The sequence below is a fragment of the Scyliorhinus canicula genome, chromosome 1 (genome assembly GCF_902713615.1).
Source record: "Scyliorhinus canicula chromosome 1, sScyCan1.1, whole genome shotgun sequence".
NCBI classification, from domain to species: domain Eukaryota; kingdom Metazoa; phylum Chordata; class Chondrichthyes; order Carcharhiniformes; family Scyliorhinidae; genus Scyliorhinus; species Scyliorhinus canicula.
In genome coordinates, this window is record NC_052146.1 from 228082219 (window position 1) to 228099270 (window position 17052).

The following is a 17052-nucleotide window of genomic DNA, read 5'->3' on the forward strand; positions in this document are numbered from 1 at the left end:
GACTGGGTAGGGAAGGGCTGAGGGCAGGGAGGGAGGGGTGGAGCGGAAAGGGAGGGGCTGGGGGTGGAGAGGGAGGGAGAGGTTTGGGGTGGAGGGGGGAGGGACTGGCGGTGGAGGGGGGTAGGGGCTGGCGGTGGAGGGGGGTAGGGGCTGGCGGTAGAGTGGGGAGGGGCAGGGGTGAGCGAGGGACTGGGGGAAGGGAGGGGAGAGCAGAGGGGTTTGGAGAGGGTGCGTGATGGAGATGGTGCGTGCCGGGGAGGAGGGGGGGTTTGGGGAGGATGTGTGCCGGGGAGGAGAGGGGAGGGTGTGTGCCGGGGAGGAGAGGGGATTTGGGGAGGGTGCGTGCCGGGGAGGAGAGGGGATTTGGGGAGCGTGCGTGCCTGGGAGGTGGGGGGATTTGGGGAGGGTATGTTCCGGGGAGGAGAGGGGGTTTGGGGAGGGTGTGTGCCGGGGAGGAGAGGGGGTTTGGGGAGGGTGCGTGCCTGGGAGGAGGGGGGGTTTGGGGAGGGTGCGTGCCTGGGAGGGGGGGGGGGGGGGGGGGTTGGGGAGGGTGCGTGCCTGGGAGGAGGGGGGGGGGGTTGGGGACTGCGTGCCGATGAGGGGGGGGGGGTCCGCCTGGCCGTGGCACTTGGCTGCAGGGGGTGGTATGGGCAATGGTGGCATGTCGTCTATCCCCCACCCCCACCCCCACCCCCACCCCCTACAGGCCGTTATATTTGGTCATCACCCAGCGATGTTGGCCGCCGTGGCGGGAGCCGCCCTTCTACATGTTGCCCTGGGGGAGCTGGAGCAGGAACGTGCCAGGGAGGTGGCGGACGCTGCCGCAGCGGAGCGTGCCTCATGGAGGCAGGTGGCAGCCGCCCAGGCTGGAGGGCTGCCCGCACGACAGGACGAGGACGAGGAGGAGGTGGTGGTGGTGGTGATGGTGCCACGGCGACGGAGACGCCCGAGGAGGCCCCGTGTGTACCGCCCCCGCTCGTCGTACCAGGACCTCACGGACCGGGCATGCAGGTGGAGACTCCGGATGAGCCGGGGAACCGTGGCACACATCTGCCACCTGCTGGCACACCTGGCACCGTGTGGCACTGGGGGAGGACACCCTCTCCCCGTGGCCGTCAAGGTTACGGTGGCCCTGAACCTCTATGCTACGGGGTCATTCTAGGTGCCGAGTGGGGACCTGTCCGGCATCTCGCAGCCATCGGTGCACCGGTGCATCCGGGCAGTGACAGACGCCCTATATGCCATTGCAGACCGCCACATCCAGTTCCCTGTGCACCGGGCCACCTAGGATGCCCGGGCAACGGGCTTCGCTGCGGCGGCAGGGATGCCCATGGTCCAGGGGGCGATCGATGGGATGCACATCGCCACCTGCGGATAACAGGGCCGTGTTCACGAATAGGAAGGGGACCTATTCCATGAACATTCAGATGGTCTGCGACCACCACATGATGATCCTGCACATATGTGCCCGGTGCCCGGGAAGTGTACATTCGTATTGGCAATCTTTCATCCCCACCATTTTCTAGGGACGCCCCAACCGGCTGAGGGGCTGGTTGCTGGGCGACAGGGGGTACCCGTTGAGGTCGTGGCCGATGACACCTATACGGAGGCCACAGACTGACATGGAGAACAGCTACAATGATGCCCATGCAGCGACCAGGGGTGTGATAGAGAGGTGCTTTGGGCTGCTAAAAATGTGTTTCAGGTGCCTGGACCGCTCTGGAGGGGCCCTCCAGTATCCGTCAGATAAGGTCGGCCGCATCGTTGTGGTGAGCTGCATCCTGCACAACATAGTGCAGCAGAGGGGCGATGTGCTGCAGGCAGAGGCGGGGGAAGTGGAGGAGCAGCAAGACGAAGCACAGAGCTCCCCAGATGAGGAGGATGAGGGCAATGGTCAGGACAGATGGGATGGACATGGACGGGAGGCTTCCCACCGTTACCGGCTGGGCCAGCGGGCTCGGGACAGGCTGATAGCCGCCCGGTTCACGGAGTAGGGGGGCGTGGGAATCACCGAGTATGGGCACAGACTGCACATCACGGCACCAGCCGACCAACCTCTTTCCCCCCCCCCCCCCCCCCCACCACGAACCACCATCACCCCCCACCACCACCACCCCCCTCACCCACTCACCACCACCCCCCTCACCCACTCACCACCAACCACCATCACCCCACCCACCCACCCACCATCAACCACCCTCACCCCACCCACCCACCAGCCGACCACCCTCACCTTGCCCACTCAACACCAACCACCCGCACCCCCCTCGCATGCACACCACCCCTCCATTACACATCCACCTGCGGCACAACGGGCCGGGCTCACACGGTCGCCGGTGGAAGTGTGTCTATTGCAGGCCATGGAGGATTATGACAACCCGCTCTGAGATGAGCTCTGGGCTCTACATCGTTGGACAATGTCTGACCCATGGCCACAGTACCACCATCCACCCAGACCGACCCTGCATGCGGCCGTGACACTGCAGCGCAGGGTCCCGTCCTCTGCCCCGGGGGGTGGCGAGGGCGACTCGGTAGGGACGGGTGGCACACTCACCTGAGGCCAATGTTCTACCACCCCTCACACACCCACTGGCGCTCACCTCACACCACACCCCCGCACATCGGACAGAGAACAAAGGCAGCTTCTGTAGGTGTGAATGGGATTTTAATAACAGACAGTTCATACATGTGCCCTAGCCCGAGAACTAATCTGTGCCCTGCACCCGTGCCAACTTACTCAGTGTCTAATCTTTTGGCCTTACAGACCCTATGACTACGTCTAGATGGTTCCCCAGACGGTACAGCAGAACTGGAGATGGACTCCTGTGATTTCTGCCCTGTGCCTAGGGACCCCTTTGGCGGCCGTTTCCTGAGGTGGCCCGGCCTAGATGGGCCAGGCTGCAGCTCGGGCGACTGGGATAGAGAGTTGCCAGCCTGTCCTTCCTGTGGCCCACCAGATGCACCTGGGACAGAAGGGGGGGGAGGGGCCCGAGGTGTGGCGATGTTCCGGGACCTCCCCTACAGGGGGACCCAGAACGGGCCCCAGCACCACCTCCTCCCTCGGGTGCTCTATGGCCCCCAGGCCTCTACATCGGTCGGGGATGTGAACGGACCGAGCACCCGACGCCCCCCCCGACACCTGGTGCTGCCAGTCCTGGAGGCCCGCCCTGGTACCAACAAGGGTCTGCAGATTTGCAGCCATGGAGCTCAGGGAATTGGCCATCCCTGTCTGTGTCTGGGCGACGCTGGCCAGCACCTGGGCAATGGCGCTGATGCCCTCAGCGATGGCCTGCAGAGACTGGACCACAGTGTTGAGCGCCTCTGCGATCTGCTGCTGGCTCTGGATCATGGCTGCCTGTGAGAGGGCAGCCATGTCCTGGGCCATGAAAGCCCCACATCTTGCATACTGCAACCCATGTCTGACACTGTCGCACCATTGCCTCCACCGCGGACACCACCCGTGCGGTGTCAGCCTGGGTGGCACGCATGACCGGCACCACTATCTGCTCCTGCACGCGGGTGGACTCCTCCACCTTCATCTGCCGCAAGCCGGCCGTCACCCCCTTCGGCCGTCCCTTGGTCCGTGCCTGCATCGGGTCTATGGGTGGGTGTGGTAACTCTAGGAACCTGGGTCCCGTCTGGGCGGCAGATGTTTGCCTGCGCCGGGCTGGCCTCCGACCGCCCGGCCCCTCGGCTGCTCCTGCCTCCACCTGCTGTACCGGGACGGCTATGTTGTGCGCACTAGTTAGTGTCCCAGATGCCTCATCGCTAAAGTGCCCAACCGAGGTGAGTGTCTCTGCGATGGTTGAGGGTGTAGGAGATAGCAGTGGTGTAATGGCGTCCTCTTCATCCGACCCGAAGTCCGGGGTCCCCTGGAGTGGTCATTCCTGTCCATCCGTCCCCTGTGTGTGGGTGTTGTGTGCGTCAGTGTCCTCGGCGTCTATGTCCTATGTGTCAGTGTCCTGTGCGTCGGTGTCCTGTGCGTCAGTGTCCTGGGTCGCCGCACTTGCACTAGATGTGGGCGGCATCCGCCTGGTGCTCCGGGTCTGTCCCTGGCTCGTGGCTGCCCTGGAACGTCCTCGGCGTGGCATCCGCCTGATGGGCTGGGTCGGTCCCCCCTTCCCCCCCATATCCCCATCCCCCCATATCCCCTTCCCCCATATCCCCCTTCCCCCCCATATCCCCCATTCCCCCCCATATCCCCCCTTCCCACCCATATCCCCATTCCCCCCCATATCCCCCATTCGCCCATATTTCCCCCATATCCCGGCATATACTCTTCCCCCATATCCCCCTCCCCCATATCGCCCTATCCCCCTTTTCCCCATATCCCCCACCCCCCATATCCCCCACCCCCATATCCCCCACCCCATATCCCCCACCCCCATATCCCCCCACCCCCATATCCCCCCCCCCATATCCCCCACCCCCATATCCCCCACCCCCATATCCCCCACCCCCATATCCCCACCCCCATATCCCCCACCCCCATATCCCCCACCCCCCATATCCCCCACCCCCATATCCCCCATCCCCCATATCCCCCACCCCCATATCCCCCTCCCCCATATCCCCCCTCCCCCATATCCCCCTCCCCCATATCCCCCTCCCCCATATCCCCCTCCCCCATATCCCCTCCCCCCATATCCCCCTCCCCCATATCCCCCTCCCCCCATATCCCCCTCCCCCATATCCCCCTCCCCCCATATCCCCCTCCCCCCATATCCCCCTCCCCCATATCCCCCTCCCCCCATATCCCCCTCCCCCCATATCCCCCTCCCCCATATCCCCCTCCCCCATATCCCCCTCCCCCCATATCCCCCCATATCCCCCTCCCCCCATATCCCCCTCCCCCCATATCCCCCTCCCCCCATATCCCCCTCCCCCCATATCCCCCTCCCCCCATATCCCCCTCCCCCCATAATCCCCCTCCTCCCATATTCCCCCTCCCCCAATATTCCCCCTCCTCCCATATCCCCCTCGCCCATAATCCCCCTCCCCAGATCCCCCCGCCCCATATCCATCCCCTCCCCATATCCATCCCCTCCCCCCATAGCCCCCTCCCCATATCGCCCATCCCAGATCCCCCTCCCCCATATCCCCCTCCACACAGATCCCCCCTCCCCCATATCCCCTCCCCCAATCCCCCTCCCCCATATCCCCCTCCCCATATCCCCCCTCCCCATATCCCCCTCCCCATAATCCCCCTCCCCCATATCCCCTCCCCTTCCCCTCCCATATCCCCCTCACCCTCCTCCCATATCCCCCACACCCCATTGACCCCCTCCCCCACTCATCCCCCTTCCCCCATATCCCCCGCCCCCCATAGCCCCCTTCCCCCATATTCCCCTCCCCCCATGATCCCCCCCATATCCCCCCCATCATCCCGCCCCATCCCCCCATAATCGATCCCCTCCCCCATATTCCCCGGCCTTCCCCCATATTCCCCCGCCCCGCCATATCGCCCCTCCCCCGTATGCCCCCTCCCTCCCGTATCCCCCTCCCTCCGGACATCCCTTCCCCGCCGTATCCCCCCTCCCTCCGTATCCCCTCCCCCCGTATCCCCCTCCCCCCATATCCCCCCCCCCCTATCCCCCCCTTCCCCCATCCCCCCCTCCCCCATATCCCCCTCCCCATATCCCCCCCCCCCATACTCCCCTTCCCCCATTACCCCCCTTCCCCCATACTCCCCTTCCCCCATATCCCCCTTCCCCCATATCCCCCCTTCCCCATATCCCCCCCCTTTCCATATCCCCCCTTTCCCCATATCCCATTCCCCTATCCCCCTTCCCCCTATCCCCTTCCCCCATATCCCCCTCCCCCATATCCCCCTCCCCCCAGATCCCACCCCGTCCCCCCATATCCCCCCTCACCCCATATCCCCCTCCCCCCATATCCCCCTCCCCCCCATATCCCCCTCCCCCCATATCCCTCCCCCCCCATTCCCCTCCCCCCATATCCCCCCTCCCCATCCCCCTCCCCCATATCCCCCTCCCCCCTATCCCCCTCCCCCCATATCCCCCTCCCCCCCATATCCCCCCTCCCCATTCTCCCATATCCCCCAACACCCCATATCCCCCAACACCCCATATCCCCCAACACCCCATATCCCCCAACACCCCATATCCTCCCTTCCCCCATATCACCCCTTTCCCCCATATCCTCCTTCCCCATATCCCCCTGGGGGGATATGGGGGGAAGGGGGTGGGATATGGGCGGATATGGGGGAAGGGGGGAGATATGGGCGGATACGGGGGAAGGGGGTTATTGGGGGATGTGGGGGATATGGGGGAAGAGGGATATGGGGAAGGGGGGATATGGGCGGATATGGGGGAGGGGGATGGGGGAGATATGGGCGGATATGGGGAAGAGGGGTTATTGGGGGATGTGGGGGGTAGGGGGATATGGGTGGTTATGGGGGAAGAGGGATATGGGGGAAGGGGGGCTATGGGCGGATATGGGGGAACGAGGATATGGGGAAGAGGGGTTATTGGGGGATGTGGGAGAAGGGGATATGCGGGAATGGGTGATGGGGAAGGGGGAAATGGGGCAGGCAGTGGGGGTCTCACTTGGCGATACGCGGCGGGTGGCCATTTTGCCTGGAGGGGGTGTCTTTTGTGCAGTGACGCCACGCGCGTCCGTGACGGGTGACGCCCTCACGAATGGTGTCATGCTGCTACTAGCCCATTGTGGGCTGGAGATTTCGCAACGTTTCGGGGGGCTTGATGCCGGAGTGATTTGTGCCGTTTTTGGCGCCGGTTTCAGGCCATCGCGCCGATTCACGGAGAATCCCGCCCGTGGTCAGTGGGAGGGATGGGTCAGTCAGTATGGCAATATAAACTCGCGTTTGACAGGTCCTTTGGCTTGGACCTGGTGGTTCCTCACCCCTGCAGAGTCCACCAGCTTCCGGGATCGTGACCGCCCTGTCCTCAGCCACCCCAGTCACATCCAGGGCCCCCTCCTCAAAGGTGGTGAGGATTTTGATGTCCAGCACACCACTGCCAGTCTGGACCCCTCTCCCGACGATTGTGGGAGAACTTTTCCCGAGGAGACACAGAGAGGGCATCATTAGCCACATGTGTGGTTCACAGTGGTGGATGGGGGTGTGCAAAGGAAAGGTTGGGGTGGGTTCAAGGTGGAGGGGGATGGAGGGAAGGTTGGGGGTCGCATGGAGAGTTGGGGGGTGGATACTTGCGTGGGGTTGGAAAGGTTAGAGGTGCGGGGGGAGGGGGCTGAAGAGCATTGGTGTTTACTCATTTGTGCTGCCCTGTGTAGACCGTTGATCTTTTTCCAGTATTGGAGGCCAGTCCTCCTGGTCACATTCCCGGCGCTCACAGCCGCTGCCACCTCATCCCAGGCAGCACAGGCCACCGTGACTGACCCTCTGGGACCCTCGGGGGAACAGGACATCCCTCCTGGACTCCACTGCATCGAGGAGCCTCCCCAGATCTGACTCCTTGAATCTTGGGGCTGGTCTCCTGGGCGCCATTGTTGCGAGCTGGCTGGGGTTGGCTGAGCAGGAGCTCTTTCAGTGCTGCTCCACCTTGTTAGCAGACCGGTTGGCGAGCGCAGTCCCAGCGAATCAGCTGCCGAGCCTTCATCTGTGGTGAGAAGCCTGTGTGGCCTCGTCAAATGGACGAATTAAAGTTGAATAACGTTGCCGGCCTTGCTGGTTGCCTAAAGATGAAGATTGGAAACTGAACCTTTTTTTCCGGAGAGATGATTGTAATTTTGTGGAGAATGGCTGAAAAGAAGTGAAAATTGTCAGGATACGATTATTGATCGATGTCCTCCGAAGATGATAATGATAAGCTGAAGATGATAATGATCAGGCTGAGCGAATTGTACTGGTCACAAGAAGACTTAAACAAGGAATGAATGTATTACTCATGGGTTCATTTAGCTGTTGTTGTACCCCAACAGTGTGTGGAATGGGTTGGTGAAAATATTATTTAGATTCACGCAGAAGTAAGGGTCAAAGTAAGACCAATGAGTGTGAAGATTCTACTCATTTCAGGTTTGGGGATGACCACACATAGAGGTCATTAAAAAGAGCGATGATTCCATGCTAAATAGCTGAAGTAAACCACTATTAGTGCAGTCTCTAGTGCAGGGTTTCCGAAAATGGGTTCCGCTGAACCCTTGGGTTCAGTGGGAGGCTCCAGGGTTCTGTGGGAGGCTCCAGGGTTCTGTGGGAGGCTCCAGGGTTCTGTGGGAGGCTCCAGGGTTCTGTGGGAGGCTCCAGGGTTCTGTGGGAGGCTCCAGGGTTCTGTGGGAGGCTCCAGGGTTCTGTGGGAGGCTCCAGGGTTCAGTGGCAGGCTCCAGGGTTTTCGTGGCAGGCCAGGCTGATATATAAAATTTTTTAAAATACCTGTGAAACTTCTTGTTCAATCAGAGGCTAGCATCTCTAATCCAGCCTCTGATTGGACGAGCTGGGAACAGCAAGGAACTCACATTTCCAGATCAGGGCAGGCACAGAGATTGTAGCGGTAGGGAGAGCGGAGAATGTAGCGATAGGGAGAACGGAGAGTGTAACGATAGGCAGCGCGCAGAGTGTAGCAATAGGGAGAATGGAGAGTGTAGCGATAGGGAGAACGGAGAGTGTAGCGATAGGGAGAACGGAGAGTGTAGCGATAGGGAGAACGGAGAGTGTAGCGATAGGGAGAACGGAGAGTGTAGCGATAGGGAGAACGGAGAGTGTAGCGATAGGGAGAACGGAGAGTGTAGCGATAGGGAGAACGGAGAGTGTAGCGATAGGGAGAACGGAGAGTGTAGCGATAGGGAGAAGGGAGAGTGCAGCGATAGGGGGAGTGTAGCGATAGGGAGAGTGTAGCGATAGGGAGAGCGGAGAGTGTAGCGATAGGGAGAGCGGAGAGTGTAGCGATAGGGAGAGCGGAGAGTGTAGCGATAGGGAGAACGGAGAGTGTAGCGATAGGGAGAGTGTAGCGATAGGGAGAGCGGAGAGTGTAGCGATAGGGAGAGCGGAGAGTGTAGCGATAGGGAGAGCGGAGAGTGTAGCGATAGGGAGAGCGGAGAGTGTAGCGATAGGGAGAGAGGAGAGTGTAGCGATAGGGAGAACGGAGAGTGTAGCGATAGGGAGAACGGAGAGTGTAGCGATAGGGAGAACGGAGAGTGTAGCGATAGGGAAAACGGAGAGTGTAGCGATAGGAAGAGCGGAGAGTGTAGCGATAGAGAGAGCGGAGAGTAGAGCGATAGGGAGAGCGGAGAGTGTAGCGATAGGGAGAGCGGAGAGTGTAGCGATAGGGAGAGCGGAGAGTGTAGCGATAGGGAGAGCGGAGAGTGTAGCGATAGGGAGAGCGGAGAGTGTAGCGATAGGGAGAACGGAGAGTGTAGAGACAGGGAGAGCGGAGAGTGTACCGATAGGGAGAACGGAGAGTGTAGCGACAGGGAGAACGGAGAGTGTAGCGACAGGGAGAACGGAGAGTGTAGCGATAGGGAGAACAGAGAGTGTAGCGATAGGGAGAACGGAGAGTGTAGCGATAGGGAGAACGGAGAGTGTAGCGATAGGGAGAACGGAGAGTGTAGCGATAGGGAGAAAGGAGAGTGTAGCGATAGGGAGAAAGGAGAGTGTAGCGATAGGGAGAACGGAGAGTGTAGCGATAGGGAGAACGGAGAGTGTAGCGATAGGGAGAACGGAGAGTGTAGCGACAGGGAGAACGGAGAGTGTAGCGACAGGGAGAACGGAGTGTGTAGCGACAGGGAGAACGGAGTGTGTAGCGACAGGGAGAACGGAGAGTGTAGCGATAGGGAGAGTGTAGCGATAGGGAGAGTGTAGCGATAGGGAGAGTGTAGCGATAGGGAGAGCGTAGCGATAGGGAGAGCGTAGCGATAGGGAGAGCGTAGCGATAGGGAGAGCGTAGCGATAGGGAGAGCGTAGCGATAGGGAGAGCGTAGCGATAGGGAGAGCGTAGCGATAGGGAGAGCGTAGCGATAGGGAGAGCGTAGCGATAGGGAGAGCGGAGCGATAGGGAGAGCGGAGCGATAGGGAGAGCGGAGCGATAGGGAGAGCGGAGCGATAGGGAGAGTGTAGCGATAGGGAGAGCGGAGAGTGTAGCGATAGGGAGAGCGGAGAGTGTAGCGATAGGGAGAGCGGAGAGTGTAGCGATAGGGAGAGCGGAGAGTGTAGCGATAGGGAGAGCGGAGAGTGTAGCGATAGGGAGAGAGGAGAGTGTAGCGATAGGGAGAGCGGAGAGTGTAGCGATAGGGAGAGCGGAGAGTGTAGCGATAGGAAGAGCGGAGAGTGTAGCGATAGAGAGAGCGGAGAGTAGCGATAGGGAGAGCGGAGAGTGTAGCGATAGGGAGAGCGGAGAGTGTAGCGATAGGGAGAAGTGAGAGTGTAGCGATAGGGAGAGCGGAGAGTGTAGCGATAGAAGAAGATGTAGCGAAGGGAGGAGCGGAGAGTGTAGCGGATAGGGAGAGCGGAGAGTGTTGTAGCGATAGTGTGAGAGAGCGGAGGAGAGTGGTACCGCCAGGGAAGAGCGGGAGAGGGTGTAGCGACAGGGAGAGCGGAGAGTGTAGGACACGGGAGAGCGGAGAGTGTAGCGGCCAGGGAGAGCGGAGAGTGTAGCTACCGGGAGAGCGGGAGAGGGTGAAGCGGATAGTGGAGAAGGGAGGAGTGCAGCGATAGGGAGAGCGGGAGGAGTGCAGCGATAGGGAGAGCGGAGAGGTAGGCGATAGGGAGGAAGGGAGAGTGTAGCGACAGGGAGAGGCGGAGAGTGCAGCGATAGGGAGAGCGGAAGAGTGCCGCGATATGGAGACACGGAGAGTGCAGCGTAGGGGGAGCGGAGAGTGCAGCGATAGGGGAGAGCGGAGAGTGTAGCGATAGGGAGAGCGGAGAGTGTAGCGATAGGGAGAGCGGAGAGTGTAGCGATAGGGAGAGCGGAGAGTGTAGCGATAGGGAGAACGGAGAGTGTAGCGATAGGGAGAAGGGAGAGTGTAGCGATAGGGAGAGCGGAGAGTGTAGCGATAGGGAGAGCGGAGAGTGTTACGACAGGGAGAGCGGAGAGTGTAGCGACAGGGAGAGCGGAGAGTGTAGCGACAGGGAGAGCGGAGAGTGTAGCGACAGGGAGAGCGGAGAGTGTAGCGATAGGGAGAGCGGAGAGTGCAGCGATAGGGAGAACGGAGAGTGTAGCGATAGGGAGAGCGGAGAGTGTAGCGATAGGGAGAGCGGAGAGTGTAGCGATAGGGAGAGCGGAGAGTGTAGCGATAGGGAGAACGGAGAGTGTAGCGATAGGGAGAAGGGAGAGTGTAGCGATAGGGAGAGCGGAGAGTGTAGCGATAGGGAGAGCGGAGAGTGTACCGACAGGGAGAGCGGAGAGTGTAGCGACAGGGAGAGCGGAGAGTGTAGCGATAGGGAGAGAGGAGAGTGTAGCGACAGGGAGAGCGGAGAGTGTAGCGACAGGGAGAGCGGAGAGTGTAGCGACAGGGAGAGCGGAGAGTGTAGCGACAGGGAGAGCGGAGAGTGTAGCGACAGGGAGAGCGGAGAGTGTAGCGACAGGGAGAGCGGAGAGTGCAGCGACAGGGAGAGCGGAGAGTGTAGCGATAGGGAGAACGGAGAGTGTAGCGATAGGGAGAACGGAGAGTGTAGCGATAGGGAGAGCGGAGAGTGTAGCGATAGGGGAGAGCGGAGAGTGTAGCGATAGGGGGAACGGAGAGTGTAGCGATAGGGAGAGCGGAGAGTGTACCGACAGGGTGAGCGGAGAATGTAGCGCCAGGGAGAGCGGAGAGTGTAGCGATAGGGAGAGCGGAGAGTGTAGCGATAGGGGGAACGGAGAGTGTAGCGATAGGGAGAGCGGAGAGTGTAGCGATAGGGAGAACGGAGAGTGTAGCGATAGGGAGAACGGAGAGTGTAGCGATAGGGGGAACGGAGAGTGTAGCGATAGGGAGAACGGAGAGTGTAGAGACAGGGAGAGCGGAGAGTGTACCGACAGGGTGAGCGGAGAATGTAGCGACAGGGAGAGCGGAGAGTGTAGCAATAGGGAGAGCGGAGAGTGTAGCGATAGAGAGAGACTGTGGGAGGAAACGGAGCACCCGGAAGAAACCCACGGCAACACAATGAGAATGTGCAGACTCCACACAGACAGTGACCCAAACTGGGAATTGAATCTGGGACCCTGGAGCTGTGAAGCAACAGTGCTACCCACTGTGCTGGGGAGAGGGGGGATCTACTTTAAAGCACATTTAAATAGGACAATGAGGGTGGAATGGCAACGGCTGGTGGATGGGTTCCTCGAGACGGATCGTCAATATTCGTCTGACCCTACCACGGAGTTGCTTGCAAATAGGAAGAAGCTGCAAATCCAGTTTGACTTGCTGTCCACTGGGAAGGTGGCGAGCCAGGGTATTTTTAACGAGTATGGGGAGAAGGTCAGTCGTCTCCTAGCTCACCAGCTGAGACACAGGCAACTCCCCAAGAGATTATACAAATTAAAACCCCAGACAGCAGTTTGATTTCCCCCCCAAATTCTTTTAAAAAATATATTTAGAGTACCCAATTCATTTTTTACAATTAAGGGGCAATTTTTAGCGTTTTTAATCCACCTACATTGCAGATCTTTGGGTTGTGTGGCGAAAGCCACGCAAACACGGGGAGAATGTGCAAACTCCACACGGACAGTGACCCAGAGCCGGGATTGAACCTGGGATCTCGGCGCCGTGAGACTGCAGTGCTACCACTGCACCACCGTGCTGCCCTCTGCAATGTGGTCTTTGAGTCCTTTACAGGCACCTCTATAGGCCAGAGCCCCTGGAGAATAAGTTGGTCATGTTGGCATCTTTAAATGGGTTGTCCTTTCCAATGGTGGAGAGAGAAAGGCAGGAGGATTTGGGGACCCTGTTGAGCCCGGAGGAAGTGCTGAAGGGCATTGGACTGATGCATTTGGGTAAGGCCCCTGTTCCTTACTGGATTCCCGTCGAATTTTACAAGACATGTGCGAGCCGGTTAACACCATTGATAGTGGACATGGTTGCGAGGGTCTTTGCTCCTTACACTATCCCAGGCTGCTATATCCCTCGGTTTAAAAAAAGACAAGAATCCCATGGAGAGTGATTCTTATAGACCCATTTCTCTCCTGAACGTCGACATCAAATTAATAGCTAAGGGGCTGGTGCTGCGTTGCGTGCCATGGGACAGGATTCTCCGGTCTTCGGGTAGCACGGTAGTGTTGTGGATAGTACAATTGCTTCACAGCTCCAGGGTCCCAGGTTCGATTCCGGCTTGGGTCACTGTCTGTGTGGAGTCTGCACATCCTCCCCGTGTGTGCCTGGGTTTCCTCCCACAGTCTAAAGATGTGCAGGTTAGGTGGATTGGCCATGCCAAATTGCCCTTAGTGTCCAAAATTGCCGTTTGTTTTCTTTTTGGGCGTGGAAGACAGGTGTGAGCGGTGTTCTTCTGGACCTGCTAATCACACCCACACGAGCCAAAACATTATGTAATTTGAAGAAGGAATTCGATCTAGCTCTTTGGTCTAATGGATCAAGGGATATGCGGGGAAGGCGGGATCAAGGTATTGATCTTGATGATCATCCATGATCGGAATGAATGGCGTAGCAGGCTCAAAGGGCCGAATGGCCTTCTCCTGCTTCTATTTTCTATGTATGTTTTGGGTCTCCTTTTGCACCATGTCAGCAAACCTTAACAACCCTTCAGTGGCCATTTTCAGGGTATCAGACTTGCCGGGGTTACAGATGCGGGGGGGGGGGGGGGGGGGGGTGAAGGCAGATGCTTTCGCCTTTGCCTCTCTAATAGTCCAGAGGTGAGCTCTGCCGGGATGGAGATCTGCTGCTTTGCCCAGTGCCTTGGTCTGGTCGGATGACCTTATGGAATTTCTACATATAGAGATGGTCAAGTACACCGTCAGGGGGGTCAGTCGAGGGCTTCTACCTGAGGTGGCGGCCATTCATTTCCTACTTTAAAGAACTAATCACCATCAGCTGTTGGGGGGGGGGGATTAGTTCTTAGTTCTCATTGTCGGGGAAAGAGTGTTTCTTTCCTGGGTGGGTTTTGTGTCTTTGGTTCTGTTTTTTCTGATGTTGCCCTTTGTAATATCTGTTTCTCCATGTTGCTTCGTATATTTTGTTTGCTTTTTATAGATTAAAATTCTTCAATAAAAATACTTTAAAAATAATATTCTTAACATGCAGTATACATATAAGCTGGCTTGTGACTAGTTGACGTTTTATCCTCTCTTTTAAAGATCATCCCACTCTTTGAATTTCCGTTGACCAACCAGGAATTGGCATGGTCAGGGTGCTAAACCCTGCAGAGATAATCGAAAGGGCAACTGGTCCAGATTTTATGCAAAGCTTCAGGGAGTGCTTGCACTGTCTTACTGTTATTGTCTTTTACCTTTGCAGGTCTGACAGATGAAAAAGTGAAGTCGTACTTATCCCTTCATTCAAATGTACTCGATGAATTTGTGGCAGAAAGCGTTAGTATTGAAACACTGGAGAGATGGCTGGTGAAAAAACAGAGCAGACAAGACGGTAAGCTTTACTGTTATCGCTAGTTATTGAGGAGTTATATATTTGGCATAATGTACAATTCATGCAGTGGAATGTATTAATTAACACATGAAACAAAAACATTCTGCTCCATATGTACCTGACATTGTTGCTGTTGGTGTTGATAGTATTGGAAAATGTAGCCTGGTGACATTTCTTTTTCCACATGCAATCCTGTGCTGTTTGGGTGCAAGCACCAACAGAATCAGTCTTGGAACTTAATACCTGATGCACGATCAATTGCACAAAAACGAGAGTTGGATACAATCGAGGCTTTAATACACTAAGATGTGTTGCCTCCTCCAGCAGCTGGCGAAATGACTGCTGTACAAGGAGCACACATATTTATACTCCGCCTACTGGGTAGAGCCAGAAGGCAGGGAACTAGCCCCGTACCTGTAGTACAGGGCCTTACCACAAATCACCTAATATATACATCAGTGGTGACTACCACAATACCCAGGTATTGTTTCAACTAAAACCAAGAATTTTAACTTGGTGGAAAGTAGGTAATAAATAAATATATTTTACATTTTAATTATTGCAATGGAAAGCCACTCAAACTTTAGAATGTGCATTTTTCAGTGACAGAAAAAATTATTAATTTCAGGATATATCCAATCAATCTATCTAAATGAGCTGCACTGTTTACAATCTATACAAATGGTCTGCAAGCAGGGATAGAGTGCAACATAGCAAAATTTGCGCATGACACTAAAATAGGTGGGAAAGCAGGCAGTGAAGAGGAGATAAACATTTTACAGACGGATATAGATAGGCTGGGAGGCTGGGCCAAAATTTGGCAGATGGAATTTAATGAAGATAATTGTGAGATTATCCATTTTGGCCTAAAAAATAGAAAGGCAAATTAGTATCCAAATGGAAGGCAGATTCAAAATGCATCTGGGCAGAGGGATCCTGGTGTCTTTGTTCATGAAGCACAGAAAGTCGGTATGTAGGTACAGCACGTAACTAAAAAGGCAAATGGAATATTAGGTTTATTGCAAAAGGACTGGAATATAAAAGTAGAGAAGTATTGTTGCAATTGTATAGGGTGTTGGTGAGACCACATCTGGAGTATTGTGTCCAGTTTTGGTGTCCTTATTTGAGGAAGGATGTGGTGGCATTGGAGGCAGTTCAGAGGAGGTTCACCAGGTTGATTCTGGGGATGAAAGGGTTGGCGTACGAGGAGAGATTAAACATTTTGGGTTTCTACACGCTGGAGTTTAAAAGGATAAGAGGCGATGTGATCGAAGTATATAAAATATTAACCTTGTTCAGAAGCCCAGCTGAGTCCTGGGATCCAGCAGATCTCTGACTGCTGACTTCCTTGGATATTCTTGCCTCCACCTGATGTGCATCAGCAACTGTGTGGTGCTCATTAGATTGAGTCCCAGGGGCCTGTCCACTCACATCGCCGACCGAGGTGTGTGACTCTACACTGGTGGAAGGTGGGGGTAAGAGCTTTGATGCCTTGATGGTGGTCTCGGAACTCTTCTCCGAGGTGTTCTCTTAGGTGGCAGGGGGTGGACGGCTCCGGATGGCTCATCCTCATCAGATGGAGATCCCGCGGGAGAAGGGATATGTGGTTAGTCAGAGGGAACGATCATTTTGTCTGACATGAACAACCCATATGAGACAGGTGCAAATTGCATTATGGCTGGAGATTCTCGCAAGAGGGGCTGCAATGCAATTTGTGACAGAGAGAACCCCTTTTGAGATTCTTCCCGCCTCTGGCTGGCAACATAATCTGGTTCATACCCTGCGATGGCATGAACCAGATTAACATATTCAAATTTCAATTTAAATATGCATTTTCAATTTTAAGCCAGATTCGCACAGCTCCCCGGTATTCACCTCCCCGACCCTGCTGGTACAATGCCAAGCTGGCAGGAATCTCTACACGTCTCTTAAAAACGCCGACCAGATTTGATGACCAAGGCTCTGAGGCCATTGGAGCTTCAGGGTGGTTAGGACATGGCTTCTGGCACCCTGGCACAGCCAGGTTGACAGTGCTGGGGCGGGGCCTGAAGGGGACATGAAGGGGATGTAGGCCTGAGGGGGGCATGGAGAGGGGCCTGAAAAAGGTGGGGGGGGAGGGGACCTTTGGCGACCCTGTAGCGGGGTGTCGGTCACTTGGCCATATGTGTGCGCGGGCGGGGGGAGGGGTGGGGGGGGTGGACCTGATGCCTGCGAGTGGAGAGCGGGCTCTGCCAATGAGTAAGGGGGCTGTAGGTTTCACTGGAGATTGGGGCGGATTTTTTTTTAAAATTTAGATTAGCCAATTATTTTTTCCAATTAAGGGGCAATTTAGCGTGGCCAATCCACCTACTCTGCACATTTTTTGGGTTGTGGGGGCGAAACCCACGCAGACACGGGGAGAATGTGCAAACTCCACACGGACAGTGACCCAGAGCCTGGATCGAACCTGGGACCTCAGCGCCGTGAGGCGGTTGTGCTAACCACTAGGCCACCGTGCTGCCCCTGGGGCGGATTTTTAAAGGGCCTACAGATCTCATTCCCGATGGA

The 17052-nt window shown here is 56.9% G+C and overlaps 1 protein-coding gene across 7 annotated transcripts in view; it reads left to right on the forward strand.

Annotated features, from left to right (window-relative positions):
- The window catches only part of pde10a (phosphodiesterase 10A), a 628597-nt gene that overhangs the window by 322860 nt on the left and 288685 nt on the right, over window positions 1–17052 (forward strand). For all 7 annotated transcript variants that reach the window (XM_038808728.1, XM_038808759.1, XM_038808768.1 and 4 more), the window contains one exon: window positions 14377–14505. In XM_038808728.1, coding sequence (XP_038664656.1) covers window positions 14377–14505 — 129 coding nt within the window. Of the gene's footprint in view, window positions 1–14376; window positions 14506–17052 lie in introns of those variants that run through there.